This window comes from Carassius gibelio, chromosome B19, assembly GCF_023724105.1.
Source record: "Carassius gibelio isolate Cgi1373 ecotype wild population from Czech Republic chromosome B19, carGib1.2-hapl.c, whole genome shotgun sequence".
Lineage (NCBI taxonomy): Eukaryota > Metazoa > Chordata > Actinopteri > Cypriniformes > Cyprinidae > Carassius > Carassius gibelio.
Window position 1 is genome coordinate 17768386 of NC_068414.1, and position 19415 is coordinate 17787800.

The 19415-nt window shown below is 37.3% G+C and overlaps 1 protein-coding gene across 6 annotated transcripts; it reads left to right on the top strand.

The window, feature by feature from the left end:
* The first annotated feature begins 1333 nt into the window (after positions 1 to 1333).
* Positions 1334 to 18852, top strand: tpd52 (tumor protein D52). 6 transcript variants are annotated; one of them, XM_052584952.1, is made up of 8 exons: positions 1334 to 1500; positions 13137 to 13258; positions 13533 to 13681; positions 13941 to 14042; positions 15265 to 15291; positions 16230 to 16271; positions 16807 to 16855; positions 16930 to 18852. In XM_052584952.1, the coding sequence occupies exons 1-8, from the start codon at positions 1482 to 1484 to the stop codon at positions 17050 to 17052; spliced, it is 633 nt and encodes a 210-aa protein (XP_052440912.1). In that variant the 5' UTR covers positions 1334 to 1481; the 3' UTR covers positions 17053 to 18852. The 6 variants fall into 6 exon arrangements, with proteins under 6 accessions (XP_052440912.1, XP_052440913.1, XP_052440909.1 ...); XM_052584949.1 differs by lacking the exon at positions 1334 to 1500 and adding an exon at positions 9234 to 9831; XM_052584950.1 differs by lacking the exons at positions 1334 to 1500; positions 15265 to 15291 and adding an exon at positions 9251 to 9831.
* The last annotated feature ends 563 nt before the right edge of the window (positions 18853 to 19415 follow it).

Consider the following 19415-nt stretch of genomic DNA (forward strand, 5'->3'; position numbering starts at 1 on the left):
TTTGATATCAATGTCACCTCTATGTTTTTGCGCGTTTTTATTCGTTTGTCATTTTAATAGTTTTAATAATAATAATAAAACCTATTTAACAAACATTTAATAACTTTAATAACTTTTTTTAACTATGCTTTTTTTTTACAAATACATGATTGTATTGGTCTTCAATAAAAAGCAAACTAGTTTAACTGATTTACGGTTACTTGTTTTATTGTTTAATATATGGCCTATATAATATAACACACACACACACATTTTTAGATGTATTCATTTATTTATGTAAATAAGTAAATCCAGAAAGCTGAAAAACTTTGTGTCAATTTAAATGCATGCGTTAATTAATTGCTGGATTGAAATACGTCATTGATATTTATCTTTTCCAATCACCTTTAATTTTATTACCGATGAAGGAAATCGAGTTATAACCCATACAACTGAGTTAAAACTACCAATATTATTTTGATAGATTCAATGGACAATCGACTGAATAAAATAAAACAGCAGTTCTTACAGCATAATGCTGATGCTGAAAACTATTTTATAGCTATAGAAAAAGTGTTTACGATCATTTTTGTCGTATTGTCGAATAGCAGCATATGTGGAGGTATAAGAAACGTTCCAAAACACAACACGAATATTATGTAAATGGTTTAAAATATTCTTTAGTGTAGGATTATTAAATCCTGTCACCCAGTGGGTGGCGTAATTTCCTACAGCACCAACATGATAGTCGATTTATAAACCAGCAATAAGCGCCTCATACTGCTTCCTCTGGGCCTGTCTTGTTTTGCTATAGGTAAATTAGGGACTTTGAGTCCACCCTGTGAACGTGAAGGACCAGACATATCTCCATTAATAGCTCTTCTGGTATCCTTTTGTTGAAATTAGAAAGGTAAAATGTGTTTATTAAAAGGCGGCAATTTAATATCAGTTCTAGGTTGGTGAATGGCCATGTTGTGGCTTCCTCATACTGTTCTTTGTCTTGTCTATTCTTCTTTAAACACAATGGCAATTTTGTACGATTTTTTTTTTACGTTTATTTAAATAAAATTATGTGTTAGGCTGTAATAAATTCTAATAATCATTGTAATTATAGCTTCGTGATCTAATCTAAATGAGCCAGTTTAGTTTAAGCGACATGCCAAATATAAATCGGAATTATAAAATGATGATTAAGTTATTTATAATAAAACGATTACTTCGATTAGTTTATTTACTGTATTTATCGTTTAATGATGATTCTAAATGAATATTTCAGCTCATAAAACGCTTCATCATAGGCGCGCCAGGTGGGTCCTCGCGCGCGTCTTTCTGTTTATATCTCTACGTGCTGTGCGTCCTGACGTCACTCACGACCCCACCCCACCTCGCGCAGCAGCCTAGTCGCAGTGGCAGCTCTGAGCTTAAATTTGCAAGATTGAAGTGGGAAAGCGGGACCGCAAGGATCTGAATAACTCACAACATAAAGAAGCCGCAAAGACAGGATGGAGGAAGCCGATCAAGGTAGCAGAATCGTTTTGATAACGTGACGTGACATGTCGCCACAGATTAGAAATGCAACAAAACTCAACTTTCAGAAGTTAGCTAGCTTGTTTGTTAGCACAGCCAGCAGCTGGAAGAAGAACGTTGTCTGTTTAATTTCTTTAATTTTAATCAACATTAATAATGTGACAGTCAGTCCTGATAGACATTTGCAAGTATTTTATTCGGGTTAGAGCACTTTTGCACATTATAATTGGTTCGTTTTTTTAAATTTATGGAGTCTTTAAATACTGTTAAAACTTGCGAAAGTACCCGAACGCGAACATAGTTTGCATAATAGTTTATTTATGTCTTCATTTATTTTTTTAGGCAGCAAGAATGTCTGTAACTAGCCTACTGAGCTTGCAGCATCGTTGAACCATATGTTACACCTGCTGTAAATGTGCTGCTACTATTGAAACCTCTCTTAGCATCTCTGCCTTATTTACATTTTTGAATCGTGCCAAGTACATTAATTAATGTTATTTTTTTAGACTTCGTATTTTAATGTCCTGCAGATAAACGTCTTTCTAATTTAATTTGTCACGTGTCATGTGTCGTCTACAAATAAAAATAGAATACAGTTTGTGGAATCACAAGTTTGATAGCTTTCTACCTCTTTTCTTTCTACTGCTTGGCATCTCATGTTTCTTATCCGCTTTGTGTGAGGTCATTCATATGTAACGTTAGAGTTTAAACCCAGAAATGAGAATTTATGTTGTGTTGATTAGCAGGATCATATGTATGGTACCTGCTCATTTTAATGTAAGATTTCTTACAATGTGGTCCGGTCAGCTTGGGTTCCTATACAGCCACTGCATCATGAAGTAAAGAGTCTTCAAAGCTACGACTGCATAGATTTTCTGGTGTGTGCTATTTTTCAAATGCCTGGTGTTGATGTTATCATCTGGGAGGAAACACATTGGCCTACATTCTAATGTACTACTACAATACATTTTATACTAATATTGTTCCTCCACTACCTTCGTTTAACATGTTTTTATTTTTATTTTTTTATAACAATCTGGAAATAGTGTGTGTGTGTGTGTGTGTATATATATATATATATATATATATATATATATATATATATATATATATATATATATATATATATATAATATGAAATGAATAGCTGAAAAAATAATAAATATACAACTACAATATTTTTTTTTACAATTTAATACATAAAGATATTATTGTAAACATTCCTGATAAAACATTATCTATCCTACATAAGTTTTCACAATTGTTTTGTTTCTAATCCTGTTTTTAATCGGCTCTGAAACTTAATATAAAATACTTAATGCCTGTAAATGAAATGCTATAATTTAATTATTAATATAAATAATATAATCCATGCATAATATCCACAATATATGTACTGTGTGGGGTTGCATGGATGCTGGAGTCTTTCCCAGTGAATCAGGCCATACATATACAAACCAAAGTGTTTCTCAAATCTAGCTCATATGAGGAAGTATCACAAGTCTGTTAATTTAGAAAAAAAGCAATATGTTCAGATTTAAAACATTGCCTTTGATTAACTATATAACAAAGGCCTTGTAGATTAGGCCTTTTGGCTGTCATTTGTGTTTACGTCTTGGAGAAATACCATTGACGTCACTGAATGTCACACCGTGCTTGTTTTCGTAGTCCTTTCTGGCCTCCTGTCTTGGTCCCGGTCATCTCGTCTCCTCCCAGCTCCCTGCATCTGAGCAGCCTGTTCTCTCTCATCCCTCCTGGGCTGCAGCGAGTGGATGAGCAGCCTCCCCAGGAGCCAGAGCCTTCCTGTCTGAATCTTCTGTTCCCCTCCCCTCATCTCTCTCACGCAGGGCTGCCATCTGCTCTTTCCTCTTTTCTGCGTGCCCATGTCTCTCTGCAGCTGGTGCCCACGGGCCATTGTGTGATCAGACAAGCAGATTGCGGGACAAAACCTGAGATACCATTTGTTTAGCTTAGGTATACTGTCTTTATGATATTACTCTGGATCAAGAACTCCGGTTAATTTATCTGATTTGCAGGGTGGTTTAGTTTTGTTGCATCAGTGAGTGAATCATCAATGAGAGACCTTTCACCCAGAAGTATAAGTGATGGGTGTAGCCTCATGTCCTTGTCTAGTGAACCTGTGGGTTAGATCATCTGCTCTAGCAGTGTGAAATTCAGTGTATGATTTTAAGTGTTGCCTTAGCAGTCATTGGTTGCTCATGTTTGCTTTGGTAGATGTGCACGCTGTTCTCTTTTTGCTGTCATGGCAACATAGGAAAATAAAAATGTTGAAAGACTAACCGAACTGAAGGGAGGAATGAGGAAGCTGCAATCAGATCTTCTATAGCCATTGTTGTTGAATTTGTCTTCTATTGTGGATGTGAACGTTTGCTTGAATCAGTTTGGTGGACTATTCAGCAGCTCAAGGTTGAAAGTTTACATGACTGCCAAAAGCTTGCAGAGAATTCCTTTGATCTCATTGGTGGAAATTTCCTGTCCTGATGTTTGTTGGTGCGCTGTAGTGTTTGAACTCCAGTCTGCATGTTATGACAGTTATGCTGTTACTTCTCCATCTTTTTGATGTCAGTTCACTGAAAACGTCAAAACTAAAAGTGAGATTTGTGATTGGCTTTTTATGTGAAGTTGAAGTAGCACAGGAAACTTTTTTTTTTTTTTTTCCAGTTTAAGTTTAAAGATCGTTCAGATATTACCTTTTTATATTGCCTTAGTGACTTATGTTTGATGTATTGTTGCAAAAAAAAAAAAAAAAAAAAAAAAGTCAGTGTGCAGTGCTTTTGACCTTTCATCAAAGAATCATGAAAAAAATTTCAACAAAAAAAATATAAAGAAATGGATTGGAGATAAATTACATTGGTGATAATAATAAGAAATGGATTGGAGAAATGTTGCTGAAAATTGTCGTGCCGTTACAGGAATAATTTACTTTTTTGAATATATTTAATTAGAAAATAATTATTTTAAATTGTAAAATTAATAACAATACTACACAATGTTTTTACAATATTTTTGATCAAATAAATGAGTATTTCTTTCCAAAGTTATTAAGTTTAAATTAATTAAAGGACTACTTCAACTAAATTCTGTCATCAATTGCTGACCCTTACATTGTTCCCGAGCTGACATTAATTATTTTTTTGCACAATGTCCTGGATGCTCTTTTCCATAATAGGGACTAGTGCTGTTGACTGTTAATCTTTAGAAATGACAAAAAAAAAATGTTTTGAAAAAGTGTCAGTATGCATTGTACTCTATATCACAAAGTGCTTTGAAGCATTGATATGATAGCTTTGTTGATTGTTCCTCACACAAGGGAAAATGTGAGGCTTAATTAATGTTTATGCTACAATATGTTTATGATAGTTGGCATATAAATGTGCCTTTTTGGAGCTTGACAGTCACTTTCACTATATGGAAAATAGCAGAAAGAACAATAGAATAAAAGTAAACCTGAATGTTGACTCCTTAAGAACACTGAACCAATGCGTTATATTTAGGGCTGCAACTAACGATTATTTTGATAATCGATTAATCTGTCGATTATTTTTACGATTAATCGATTAATCGGTTTATGTACTTATATTTTAGTTTTTTCCATTTTTTCCCCAAGTAAATTATTAATAAAGGGTCTTTATCATTCAGCATAGATTTTTAAGAGATTTTAACCAATTGTAAACAATCCTTCGAAAAAAAGTGCCAATGGCATGAAACCTGAATGGAACTCACAATTTAAAGTAAAATCCATCAGAAGGTTGTCCAGAAAAAAAAAAAAATTGGGACACACACAAAAAACCTGCTGTGTGAAAAAGAGCAGTGAATACTTAGAAAAGAAGTGCATTTTAAATATACTCAAACATTTACCTCTCTCATTCAGTCATAATTAGGCTGCAAGTCTGAATTATGAACTGGTAAACGACAAACTGATAACATAACATGTTTGAAAAGCTTTAAATGTTAACTGTTAAAAGCAATGTTATCAGCTTTTACGACTAAACATTTGCAAACAACCTTGTACTGGAGAATCTGCACAAATAAAATTCTTAGGGGCCGTTCACATATCGCACCTAAAAACGCGTGGAAAACGCTAGTCGCGCCGCTTTCTCCTTCTTTCCAAAGCGCTCGGGCAGAAGCGCCCCTGAGGCGTCTGCCTTTGCTAAGCAACCATGACGTGCTCTCTCCATGACGTGCCCTCTCCATGAAGACCCGGAAATTTCAGCAAAGGATAAATGGATGCGGTGTGGACGCGCCTGGAAAAACGGGCGCATCGCACCGCGTGCGTGTCGCGCCCGCGTCTCTTCCATTATGAGAGTGCATACTGCGCGCCTACATAGGAAATAACGAACTTGAGCACGCAAAAGACACGATATGTGAACGGCCCCTTAAACAGTTCAGTAGTGCAGAGTTTACAGGTTACTCTTCATTTTGAAGGCTCAAAGTAAAGTACTCCCACTTCCCGCTGAATGCTGCAGAGACGCTGTTCGGGAAGCACGTGACATAAAACGAGGCCAGCTATTGGCTATTCGCTACTTCACCTGCTGTACTGGCTGAGTAAAACCTCCGGTGGCTCATTACTGCCACACTTTGGTCACCGCAGATTTGAAATATGCACGAAATGAGCCGCTTATGGCAAATAAAATTTATTTAGCGACGAATCGATTACTAAATTAGTTGACAACTATTTTAATAATCGATTTTAATCGATTAAATCGATTCGTTGTTTCAGCTCTAGTTATATTTAAATTAATTGTAAAATGTGCTGTTGTAATATATATAAAAAAAAAATCTTTAGTGGAATAACACACCTTTAGCTGATTATGCAAGCTCTTCCAGAAGCATCTGTGTGAGTCTAGCAGGTCCCTGCGATCACATTTCACTCAGTGTTTCGTTGTAGCAGTAGAGCTGCTTTTCTTGCCATTTCTAAAAGATGGTTTAGATTTTAATCAGCATGTTATTAAGTTATCATTTAACCGAAGAAGAACAGGTTTTCTGTAATTTCAGATGTGCCTTTTATTGTATTTTTCATAGAGTTGAGAGATTTGGCCGAGTAAAGGTGTGGACTAACATTGCACTGAGGGGAGAAACTCGAGGCCTTGCTGTGACCCTTTAAAATGAGCTTCTTCTCAGCAATGTGTCCAACAGACCATTATGAACAGCCAGCCTTAAGAGTGAATATTTGCAGTAGTGTTGATAAAAGATAAATGCGCTTCACACACAATGTCAGTAAGGTCTTCCACTAAAATTTGTCTACCGTTCTTTGCCACTGGTTGGCAGATACATTTTCTCCATTTCCCGCCAATTATTCCTCTGTGTATATGTCCATCCAGGCCGCTGGAGTCGCACTCTTGTCCCATGATTCTCATTTTGTCTCAATCACGGGACGCAATGTGCTTGGAATAACCCAGTAATTGATTAGACGCTGTGCTTTATTAGGCGCTTCAAATGTCCTCTTTGTTTCTTTGCTGGGGTGTTTATGTTCTTGAGCTCTGAGTTTAAATGCGAGTCATACAAGATCCAGTTCACAAGGATTCCTGATGTTGAAGAGGCCATTGAAAGGCTTGTCCAACTCTATAGGAGATCATGGGATTCCATGTCCATGAGAATGTTAGTGGGCCAAAGGCAGAAGTTAGCACGTAACTGGTTAATCCGTGTTGTTTAACAAAGAATTTAGTCAAAACCAATGTGTGATTATTGCTTATTTCCTCTTTTAAACAATACTTCTCATCCGTTGGTTTAAATGGGAAGTTGGGCATCTTCCTTCATAGAATCTCTCTGTTCTATTTCCGCAGTTTGCTTTATTTTTTTCACAGACCGACCCTTCTAACATGGAGCTCGTCACATGATGTGAAGATCTCCCACAATGCAAAGCTTGTTAAAAAAGGCTTTGTCTGAACTTGCCGAGAGGTATTGAAGTGTTACTGAAAATTCACTGTATTAGTTTTGTGTGGAAATGATTTGGAATGCAAAGGAGCATAAATTATATTTCGCCGAAGTCTCCATTTGAACATCTGCATGCTTTTGTTGTGCAGTCTAGTCTGGATGGAAACCAACAAGGACTTTGGTGAAAGACCAATATCCAGGTACTAACCTGCATACAGCAGTGCGGAGGTGTTAAGGTACTGCCATCCTAGACGTTTGACATGAAAGTAGTGTTAATTGACGTGCACACACAAGCACAGGTGTGTTTGTCACTGCATGTGAATACAGCTGAACAGAGTCTCTGTGACTCTCATTTGAACCTGATTCTTTGTATCATTAGCTGCTCTCGACTGGAGACAGCAGACCCGTCCCACATTAGACCGCTACTGTAGTCAGGAAGTGATGTGTAATTCATGCTCCTCAGGGACAAAGCTCTGTAGAGGGTTTGTCATACATAGCATGTGCGTATTTTAAAACCTGAGTAGATGAATTTGGAATGAGTAAGGATGTGCTTATGTCTGGTGTTTCTGCACCACTAGTGGCACACAAATTAAATTCCAAAATATATTGTTGGCAGTGTATTGCATTGATTTGAGCACGCTTTTTAGTTGACCATTATTTTTCATGATTTTGTCAGTTGTTTTACTAGCGTTTTTGACTTAACATGATACTAGATTTGGTCCTGCCCCAGTGTGGATATCATTCGTCGAGCCAAGGTCAAGAGTATGGCAAAGTTTTGAATTGTTTTCCATTTTCATATAACTTATGATGGAGTGCCTGACAGGGATCATTTAAACAAAACAATTTATATTTTAAATTATTTTATAATTATTATATTTTTAAAGTCACTATGAAATCAAAATTGATGATTCTTATTTTTGGAACGTTGCAATGTATATTTTAAATGAATTATCCATGCACCTGATTATTATTTTATTTTATTTTTAAATGAAAGTGCCTTTTAGTGTCCCCTCCCCCCACAGCGTCATCTCTAACATGTTTAACATCCTTTTTTTCTCTTTCGATAAACCATTTCACTTGTGTATTGACCTTCTCCAGCGAAACACAAACATCACCATCTTTAAAATATTGTCTTTGAACTTCTGTTTGTGCAGTAGCACTGTATATTTATGGCATCGCTGTCTTAATAATAGTAATTTAGCTGGTAAAGTGGATTTATGTATTGTAGAGTTAACGAATGTTATCGTGAGCACTGTAATGTTTAAACAAAATGACTAGTGAGGTTTTAAAAAGAGCGGTTCATTCATTCATTCATTCGTCAGATCAATGTGGAAATACAACCGGAAGACAGAAGGCAACAAACGCAGCACTAAAAGGGGGCGGGGCTACATAGGGTCAATAAATATGTCATAATAAGAGGAAAATGGTTAGAAATTTAGTTCATGCTGATTTAAAATAAAATGTGTGTGTGTTGTTTTGTGCAGATTAACTGCAATGCAGATTTTGGACCATATGGTTGCTCAGATCACTGTTTAGAGTTCAGTGTCTCTGGTGATTCATCTGACCTCTATACATGCAATTATTAAAAAAGAAAATGCATTAATTTATGATCCTCCACCATTTAACAGGACCTATAAATTGTGCAATATAATGCAGCAGGGATGTAAAATCTTGCAGTATAATGGTAGTGAAGACCCCTGAGTGTGTGTTGGCCTTTAGGTATCATCACTTCTGAATGTCTTGCGCTTGGCTGAATCCATTTGGGTTGTGCAACCGGTGTGTATCTGAAGCACTGTGGAGGCCATTTGTAATGGATTAACATTGTAATCTAGGCCACCACAGATTACAGCCTCCTTTTCATGGGCTTTCCCCAGTGTCATGTGACCAGGGGACAAATGGATCTTCATTTCCCATGGATGATAATATGGACGGAGGGGCTGAGCATGAGCTCGTTCAGCACAGGAACAGCTGAAGGCGATTGCTTTTTTCAGCCACTGAGAACAGTGAAAATGTGGCACTTTTACAGAATTGTCAACAAACCCCACAAGGACCGCTGAGATTACAGCTGGGAGTGTCGGCTCGCGACGGAAATAGAACGCTCTGGAGAGGTAACTTATTAACGTGCTGCTGTCGTTGTCTCAGGCTGGACATCATGTGATCCGTGCTAGCACTGCAGAATCCGCAACACACACTTATACTTGCAACCGTAGCTAGAAGATGGGACAATCGGCACAGTGATATCCTAACAGGCTCGATCACATGCAATCACTTAGTGTCCAGGAAGCTTCCCGTTTATGGGCAGCATGGAGGAACCCGTAGAGGAGTACAAGTCTCCGTTCAACTTTGAGCAGGGAGTGAACACCAGCTACCTCTATCTGTCACCCAAAGAGAGCTTCACTCCCCCTGGTTCACCGGTACTGCCGCTCAGAGGTAACTGTGTTTGTTCAGGTGCTCGGTGTGTGTGTGTGTTTAGGTGTGGACTGGTGTTTGTCACTGTAGGACAGCGAGACACAGAGAATGTTATGGAAAGTACAGGGAGAGCCCACTTCCTGTCAAGTGCTGATGTTTAGAAGAAGCTCATCTGTCAGGAGCAGATGCTGTTCAAGTGGGCCGTAAGGTTGCAGAATAACACACGGGCTAATGCAGACTCAGAAAGTGCCATCTTTACTAAACATTGATTGGATTATTATTCATTTGTAATATTTCTTTATTATAAATTTTTTTTCCCTGAGGTCAACTTTTGTCAGTTTTTTCATACAGTTTTTCTGCCAGTCTGAAAGATTGGACTGAAATAATCAGGGACCTTGTTAAAAATAACACCTAGCTTCTCATTTCTAACACTGGGATCCAGCAGAAGGATTAACAGAGAGTAGGTGCTACACCAGTGTAGTAATATTTAGGACAAAAATAGCATGCACAATTAAATATACATTAATCACCAATAGGTACTCCAGTACTGACTGATAACTAGCTTGTTATTTTTATACTGTGTAAGTTTTCATATTACATCAAACCCCTTTAACAAACATTGATTGAATTAACAGGACAACAGGATTTTTGTATACACTGAAACGCTTGAGTATTCTGTACAGTAAATCTGTATCTATAAATTATTCCAACAGTGTTACTACAATGCACTTAAGATGTTAATCACTAAATGGAAGAGCAGTGAGCTTGGTTAACAAACTATAAGAGTGTTTACACCGGGCCATCAGTCTCACTACACAGACAGAGGTCATCGGTCAGTCCTGTGAGCTGTCATGGCACATCAGGGTTGGAAACTTTTCTTTTATATGGGGATTCATGAGATGGCAGCCCATTCGTAATATTGTCACTGTGTATCTGGAAATCCATGAGTGGAGAAATCGATTCAACTAGAGGACAGATGTGCATGTTGAAACTTATAAATGGGAATTATTACGTTAAAGCTGGTGATGAAATCCGGACTGTCTGAAGCAATCTTAAGCGCTTTCATCACATCTTGGCTGCTGGAAAGAATTTAATGCATTTCTTTTTAACATCCATACTCCACAGTGATTTTTTTTTTCTTTCTTTCTTTTCTTGGTGAGCTAGTGTTTTTCCACTACTTCATTAGTCTTGCGTTAAGAATGACTCGGAAAGTGAGGAGAGAGAAAAAAGTATCATCTATACATATGCCATTTGTTTTAATATTTTGTTATCCAAAGCAATTATATTAACTCATTTTAAATGTGGCTTAAGCATGGTATTATTACTATTGTTACGTATCTCTAAATAATTACAGTAATAATGAACCGTTTTTAACACTGATGTTAATTAAAAAAAAAAAATAATAATAATATACCAGTGTCAGATGACTTTGTGCACTGCCTCTAGATTTTACAAAGACACATATTGGAGGAATGAGCCACATTTTTTTTACCCACAGTAGAAAAATGTGTGTATTGAACCGGTTTAAATAACTAAAGATGAAGCATGATTTTACAGTAAAAATATGTTATGCATTGCTTCTCACTACTTCAGGCACTGGTTGTAGTCATAATTTCCATACAAGTGATGTCATAAGGATCTTCCTGTTAACCACACAACTGTTTCAAATGGACACTTTCAATATTCGTTTCCCATTAAGAATGTACATGACACACTGTCAGTGTCCCCTCATGTGTAACCTGTAGTCCTGTCACAGTCAGCAGATGTAGTTTTGATAGGCAGAAAATGTTGCATCAAACTAAACATTGTGAAAGAGAACATAGAAGGTAGGAAATCACTTTAATTTGATTGAAACTGCGTCCAATTTCAGAGCATTCACGCGTTTACCAAAGCAGAACTTGTATCATCTGTACTAAACTTGAACATATTAGAAATGTATATGGTTACATGTGCAATTATACTAATTTTAAGAGGCAAAAGGTTTGTCAAGAGAAGCCAAACACACTAAAAATATTTTGTTAGGAATTTGTTGTCAAACAAGCTATAAATGAAACTCTCTTCTGTTCCTAATTACCTTTATAGTAAGTTAAAGTGGGAGGCAAACCTACCAGTTTTTCCAGAAATACCAAGCAAGCTGCTTACAAATGAGTTGCACACCCTTCTCATGTGATGCAACTTTTGTTTCTTCCTGTAACATGTATTAAAACTCCCAGCTGCAAGTTAAGACCTGAACCTCATATTTGACCTCTACTGAATGTAGGCATAAAATTAGGTCCATAAAATTGACATGGGCAGGAGTTATTTTTCCCAGCTACCACAGAAAAGGCTGTTTTAACAAAGTGAATGGTCTTATCAGGTTATTCTGTTAATCCAATAAACATGGGATGCACTAAAATCCTGATTGTAATGAATAAGAACAAGCACGTCAGCTGATAGCATTGCATTATAATATACAGTGCAGTGCAGAGCTGTTCATCCAGGGCTGGCATACTGTTGTCAGTTTGATTGACAGTGCTGAATTTTTGGCCTTTCCTTCTAGTCATCAGCCCACATAATGGTGACATCCAGGAGTTTTATTATTTATGTTGTATATCCTACTATTGTCTGTCAGTGGAGGCATCAAAGTACATCTTCCAGACTTGCGTGAGCCCTTGGGTGGGTGTCCATCATGTGACACGCACCTTATAAAGTTTTAAAGCTCTTTGACACATGACTTCTTTCTGACCTCCTCATCTTCCTTCATGTTTCTCCTTTTCCCTTCTGGCCTGACGTCTGACTCTACATGATTTCTAAATCTGAACCAGTCATTCTTACCACTGAGCTAATAGCACTTACATTCAGAATAACAGTTCAACTAAATATAAACTTGATGCTAAAATTTATATCACAAAAGATCAATGGAAATTGTTTACAGAACTTCTAAAAGGCATCACTAGAAAAAAGTACATTTCTGTCTCAGAATTAAAAAAATGAATGCGAAATTGTTGCTTTTATACAACTTTTTACTTGTTATTCTAACTTTTTCATCCAACGTTATTTGAGTTTCTGGTAAATAAAACTTTTGTCTCTTAATTGTAATTGTATCTCTCTCCGTGTGATTTTATTTCCCATAATGTGAGACTTCTACTCATGGAGAGGGTGGGTAATATGACATATACTGCAGCCAGCCACCAGGGGGCAATCACAATGTTTGGGTTTAACTTTCAGGAAGTGTGGTACACTTGGTTCAAGCCTGCAACCTTTTCTTAGACTAGCTATTTTATTGGCTTTCTAAATCAACTTAAAATGTTTTTCACCCCAAGCTTGTGTGTGTTCTTTTAATGTAGGGCCCAAGAGTCCAGACTTTATCCCAGAAGTAGGCGAAGATGCAGTGAATGCAGTGCCCAGTTCGCCCTTCACAGCCCTAACTGAGGAAGAGCAAGCAGAGCTTCACAGTGAGCTAGCAAAGGTCTGCATATTTCAGTCTTGTTATATTTCAGATTCCAGCCAAAAATGCTTAATTCAATGGATGAGATTGTCTTGGAAGCAAATATGGTTTATTCTCAAGGCTGAACTCATTTTGCAGTGCCTTTTTCTTTACTCTTTCAACATATGCCGTATCTTCTGACTGGAGCTCATGGATAAACCCATCAGTCCACTGGATTTTGTTTTTCTTAATGAGTGTCACCACACTCAGCTATTTTTCCGTGTCAGGTGAATTCTTCTATCCTGTTTCCTTACAGGTGGAAGATGAGATCCAGACTCTTTCTCAGGTGCTGGCGGCCAAAGAGAAGCAGGTGGCAGACATCAAGCGGAAATTGGGCATCACTCCACTCAACGAGTTCAAACAGAACTTGAGCAAAGGCTGGCATGAAGTCACCACCTCTACTGCGTACGTGCCCTCACTCGCCTCGGGCAGCTGCGTGCCGCCCGCTGCCTCTCGTACTGCTGCGGAGGAGCGGCTCCATCTGTCAATGCTTCTGCTGTGCAATTCACACTTGCCATTTGGCTGAATTGCATTAAAGACATGCAGTTGTGAATGTGCTTGATTTAACTAGCTCACTCCAGCTGTTAGAATAACATGATCTTGTGTTTTACGGTTATGTTGTATACATTTTCTGTACACATCTGTCCCCCGTCTGTGCTGACAGGTATAAGAAGACCTCAGAGACCCTGTCCCAAGTGGGTCAGAAGGCGACGACGGCGTTCTCCAGCGTGGGCTCAGCCATTACCAGAAAGCTAGAGGACGTGAGGTGAGATGGGAAATTGAACCCTTGTCCAAATTCTCATCCTTTGATCAAACTATCCTTTGTACCCTTTTGACCTAGTAACACCTGAATAAGTGAATACTTACTAATACCTATTAATGCTCTCGGTTCCAAACCACTCTGGCTACATTCACACAGAGGCAGATTTGTCCAACCTTTATATTACCAGGAAAATAGAAACTTAATAGACTTAAAATCTATTTTACCAGAGTGGCTGTGCCAAGCAGAGGTAATGACATAATGAAATACATGAATAAAACACAGTTTAACATCACAGTCAACTCAAGCAGCAGCTGTAATTGTTGCTCATAACATTTGTAATCATGTAAACCAGATTACAGAATTTTAATGAGCCAAACATAATGCACGTCACACCTCTGTTTATCAATTTGCACTGGCAACCGATAGATGCTTGCATAAAATTAAGGTGTTAATGTTTGCCTACAGAACCACCACTGGCTCTGCTACCCATTTACCTAAATTCATTACTTCAGACTTGTGTGCCCTCTGGAAGCTTGCGTTCTGCAAGTGAATGTTGCTTGATTGTGCCATCACAAAGAAGCACTAAATCACTTTTATGGACTTTTAAATGAACTGTTCCCTTCTGGTGGAATGACCTGCCCAACTCAATCCCAGCCCTTTAGCAGTCTTCAAGAATTTGAGTCCGAGACCTTAGCTATCTTCAAAAATATCTAATTCCGTTCTCAAAAAAAAAAAAAATGTCTGAGGCTTTATTAAAAATATCTTCATTTGTGTTCCAAAGATGAGGATCTTACTGTTTTGGAACAACATTAGGGTGAATAAACATTGAATTTAAAGACACAACTGAACATTTTGATATTTGCCATTATTCTATCACTATGTTGATTATTTGACGCTGATACACAGGACATTTTGAGAGTCAAATAGATTCGTTGATCCCAAACAGACTGTGTGAATGTAGCCTTGTGTGATCACCACTTACACATACGTGTGCCTTTAGCATAACACTACTGGACAAAATGGCAAAGGACTGAATTGTACACCCACGCACAATGGAATTAACAAATTTGAGATAGAATAAAACCATTAACCACAGACACCCACATCATACTCTGAAGTCTAAGCAACTGACATTTGCTCAATTTCACCATCTTACGACACTCTTGCTGCAACGCTGGCAACAGCAGTTAACTGTTTTCGCTAATGACACCTCTGCCATTTACAGATTACAGTCATTTTCCAATTCTTTTGGGTAAGACTGTTTACAGTGGCTTCAAACAAAAGCTGGTTATTTTGGCTGCTACACCTCTCAGTAGTGTGATGAATGGTTTTATAGTGTGGCATGTACTTAGAGGTAGTGCAATTCTCCCATTTTTTTTTTTTTTTTTTTCAAAGCATGCAAACCTTTCTTTCTTAAACCTCTGCTTTAGTGCGTGAATGTACATGTTGAATGGGTATTTGCAATTCAGACAGAGTTTTAGATTTTTTTTAAAAGATAAATAGCTCACCTGAAAAAAACAACTGTCATCATTTACTCCAAACTTGTTTTCCATTGAATTTTTTGTCCATACAATAAGAGTCAGTGGAGTCCAAAATGACATTGGATCATATTGACGTAATTGATGACAACTTTAATTTTTGGGTGAAATATACCTGTAACTTAAAAGCATTGTGCAAATGATTTTGTCATTTTGAGTTAATAAGATAATTTCCCATCAGTCTTATGCTAGGTTTTCTGCTTTTCCTCCTGCTTTCTGTCTAAAAAGCAGTATCATTTCTCATCATTCCTCATAGATAGTATGTGTGCTTGTGTCCCACACAAAACTATCGATCTTCTGGCTGTCGCTCTGCTGAACATATCATCCCCTCTGACAGTGATGCAGACGTGCTTAAACCCTGTTTATTCCCTGCTAATTCTTTCACACACCCTATTCATCCGAATTGGGCGTCCCAGCTGTGTTGTGAATCCGTGTCAGTGATACCGGTAATAAAGTCTTAAACCCCTGATGGATTAAAGCCTTATACTCTTACTCAGTTTCACACAGCATGAAGAGCTGAGGTGTTATTTCATGCTTATTATGAACTCATAGATGTGTGTAGGTGCATGGCTTTATTTCCCCTCTTATAATTCGTCTGATACTCACGGCTTTGGCTAACTCCTGTCTGCTCCTCTTTACTGCTGACGGATAGTATACGCTCCATACAGCATTCGGCTAGCATGCCGGTGATGAGGTAAGAATCAGTTCTGATAGACCCACATAAGCCTCTATATTTTTCAGGAATACTTGATTTCGATTGGTCAGTTGACTGATGCTAGTTTTTTGTCTCTCTTTTGACTCCTTGTTCTTTTTTTTTTTCTCATATTTGCACCAGTATTTAAAGGAATAGTTCATTGTTGATTGTTGATTTATTCAGTAAGAGATTCATCAATGTCTACAGTTCATTGTAATAGTCTTGTGTTTAGCGTGTTGCTAAGCTAACTACTCAAACAAGCATTTCCATGAAAGTAAAACATTCATTTGACAAATATTTCTCGCTTTAGTAATGATTCAAATATATTTGTAAGTCACTTTGGATAAAGGCATCAGCTAAATGATTAAATATAAATATTTATAAATTAACATTTGCTAGCTTGCTAGGTTTTGGAGCACAGCTATAGCAGATGAATTAGCAAATCATTTGATATACCGACAACCTTTTTAGCACCATATGGATTCTGAGGTGTGAAGATTCAGTCTGTTTTACATCGTTATCATTTCTCTTGCAGAAACACGCCCACTTTCAAGTCATTTGAGGAGAAAGTGGAAACCTTAAAGGTAAAGCGACACTGATTATATCAACACTGCTTGTGAGGTAAATAAAAACTCCAACCTCGTCTCTGACTTTACAGACCAAGATAAGCCCGACGCCATCGACAGGCGATGCTGAAGAGGTTTCAGAATCCACACCTGATGGAGAGCCAGTGGCTGAACACCCCGAGGGAACTTGTCCTCCAGATCAAAAACCACACTGAGGATCCTCCTTCTAACGCTCCCATTCTTTCTCCTCATGACCTCCTATCCCTCTTCTTCTACTCCACAGCAGCACTTCTTCATAGTCACAGTGTGCTTTGTTCTGTGGCTAGTTTTCCACTGGAGTCTGGGTCATTTCCAGACGGGACGTGGTAGTCCTACACTGGAACAGATGTGTCAGAATGTGAGATGCATGTTTGCTCATGCACTGTCAGAGCATGATATCCTCTGACCCCTAACTTCAGGCTGGCCTACATGAGAGGTCCAGGCTGTCCTTTAGAAGTCCCTGAATGTTTCTTTTTACAGAAAATATCCCAAAGTCTTTATATATCATTTAAATGTAATTGAATTTGACTTTTTTTGTTTGTGTACATTCTCTGTAACACATCCCGCTACTTAAAATTGCCAGCCAAATTAACCAAAATTCTCTGTGTATTTAGTTCCTTTTGCCATTTTTAAAACAAATGCCAAAAACTCAGAACATGAGTTCTGTCTGTAAGTGTATACGTTAAACTAAAAGATTTTTTGCATTGAAAGTATATCGAGTGGATTATTAGCATTAATATCAAATATGATCAAACAGTAGTGATGTTACACTATTACTCTTTTTCTCTATTTTGGATTCTTGATTTAGCTTTAGAGAGTTTGTGTCATATAATGAGCAGATTTGAGTGTATGTGCTTTGTAACTTAATTTCTCTTTATTTTGTAGCGTTAGTATAGTCACACCACTGAGATCCCAGTGCCTTCTGTTGCTAAAACTGGGGAGGTTTAATCTCACTTTAAAGGTGTTTCTGATGGCTTTGTAATTCGACCACTGCTGCATTTTATTGTACACCTATAAAACAGGACAAACTATGAGAGGGACAGCTGTCTTAGTCTTCTAGACTACATGACACTTCTTTCCTGTTGTTTTAAACTCTAACACAGCACAAAAAGCAAAAAGTGTCAATGTTAAACAGTTAGCCTTAGATCCAGTGCAACTCTAAGCACTAATTCTAGTATTGTTTGTCTGGTTCATGGAGCCGCTTGCACTGTAGTACCTGCTGTTGTGGCATCTTCAAGACTGCACAAGTAAAAAATAATATTTTTATTGACAATGTAAAAAAAAAAAAAAAGTAGATAAAATCTAATAAAATTTCTGATAGGGTAGAGGTTGCTAAAGGCTTTGGAGCGCAGGGGCAATGGTACTTAACTGTTAGATCTGTTCTCATATGGTAATATTTCATTATTGCTTCATAAATTGAGTGTGCTTTTCCTTTTTTTGTGTGTTTTGCTTTGATATACAGAGATAAGCAAATGTTTTATGCTTGCTGCAAAAAAATAAATAAAAACTTCAGTATAAAGACATTTTCAGAGGTTTAAGTTCAGCATGTCTGATCAGTTGCTCGAGATCTAGTGTTGACATCTAAAATAAAATAATACTAATATGGAATATTGTTAGGAGGTATCTGTTTAGAACAAAGTTTTATGTGTTTTGTGTTGTGACATAATAAATGGAGGGTGGAAATCTCTAGTGGGACCAAGAATGTTTCAGTTTATCCCTGTTCTGCCTCACTCCAGTCATACTGTAGCTAAGGTGTTGTTTCTTCTTTCCTTGCATCATTTTTTGAATATGAATGTTACTTTACTTTATACTGAATGTCTCTAGTGGGCTTTTGTCCTGGGTTACTAGTGTAGTAGTCGAATCTGCTGTCATGTTCCTTTATAATTAGCATCCTGAAAGACTGAAACTACTTTGAGCAAAAAATACGAACATTTGTTCCTTTGTATGTCTGATGCCTAATAAAACGCAATACAACATGTCTTTGTCCAGCAGTCGTTATTTGAAATTTTGCAGGAAGTCAATACAACTGTATAACCGCTACAGGACACTAGATGGCACCCTAATATTTACTTTCTCAAGATAACTTTATATGTCAACAGAACTGTTTAATGGTGGCATTGTAAAAAAAAAAAAGAAAAAAAAAAGAAAAAATTGGCTTTAGAAACAGTATGTTAGTTATTTTCAAGCCAATTTCTGGCCCACAGTCCTCAGGAATATATTCAGTTATGGTCATAAGCAGGACGTGTCAATGTATTATGTTTTACAGTATGTGGGGGTTACATTTTTAATAAACGTATGGACAAATAATAACTAAGAGATCTATTATTGTTTCGCGCAAACCGTTTCCCATACGCTATGTCCACAGTTATATTCATACATAATATCCTAAAGGATATTTTAATTAGTCTTTCACTTAAGAGAGAAAAAAAAGTCTACCATAGGGTCTGCAAACACTTGAAAGCCTTGTCTGCTTTTCTTTTCTGTGTTACTAAACACAGTATGACCCAAGGCTGCTAATTAGCTTTTAACAATTCAGTCT

What these genes read in the sequence shown, in the direction of transcription:
- tpd52 (XM_052584949.1), top strand. Translation starts at nt 9,696, where the DNA reads ATGGGCAGCATGGAGGAACCCGTAGAGGAGTACAAGTCTCCGTTCAAC. An exon ending in TCATTTTCCAATTCTTTTGG is followed by an intron (nt 15,292 to 16,229) that starts GTAAGACTGTTT and finishes GCTGACGGATAG; the next exon opens with TATACGCTCCATACAGCATT. An exon ending in GCTAGCATGCCGGTGATGAG is followed by an intron (nt 16,272 to 16,806) that starts GTAAGAATCAGT and finishes TTTCTCTTGCAG; the next exon opens with AAACACGCCCACTTTCAAGT.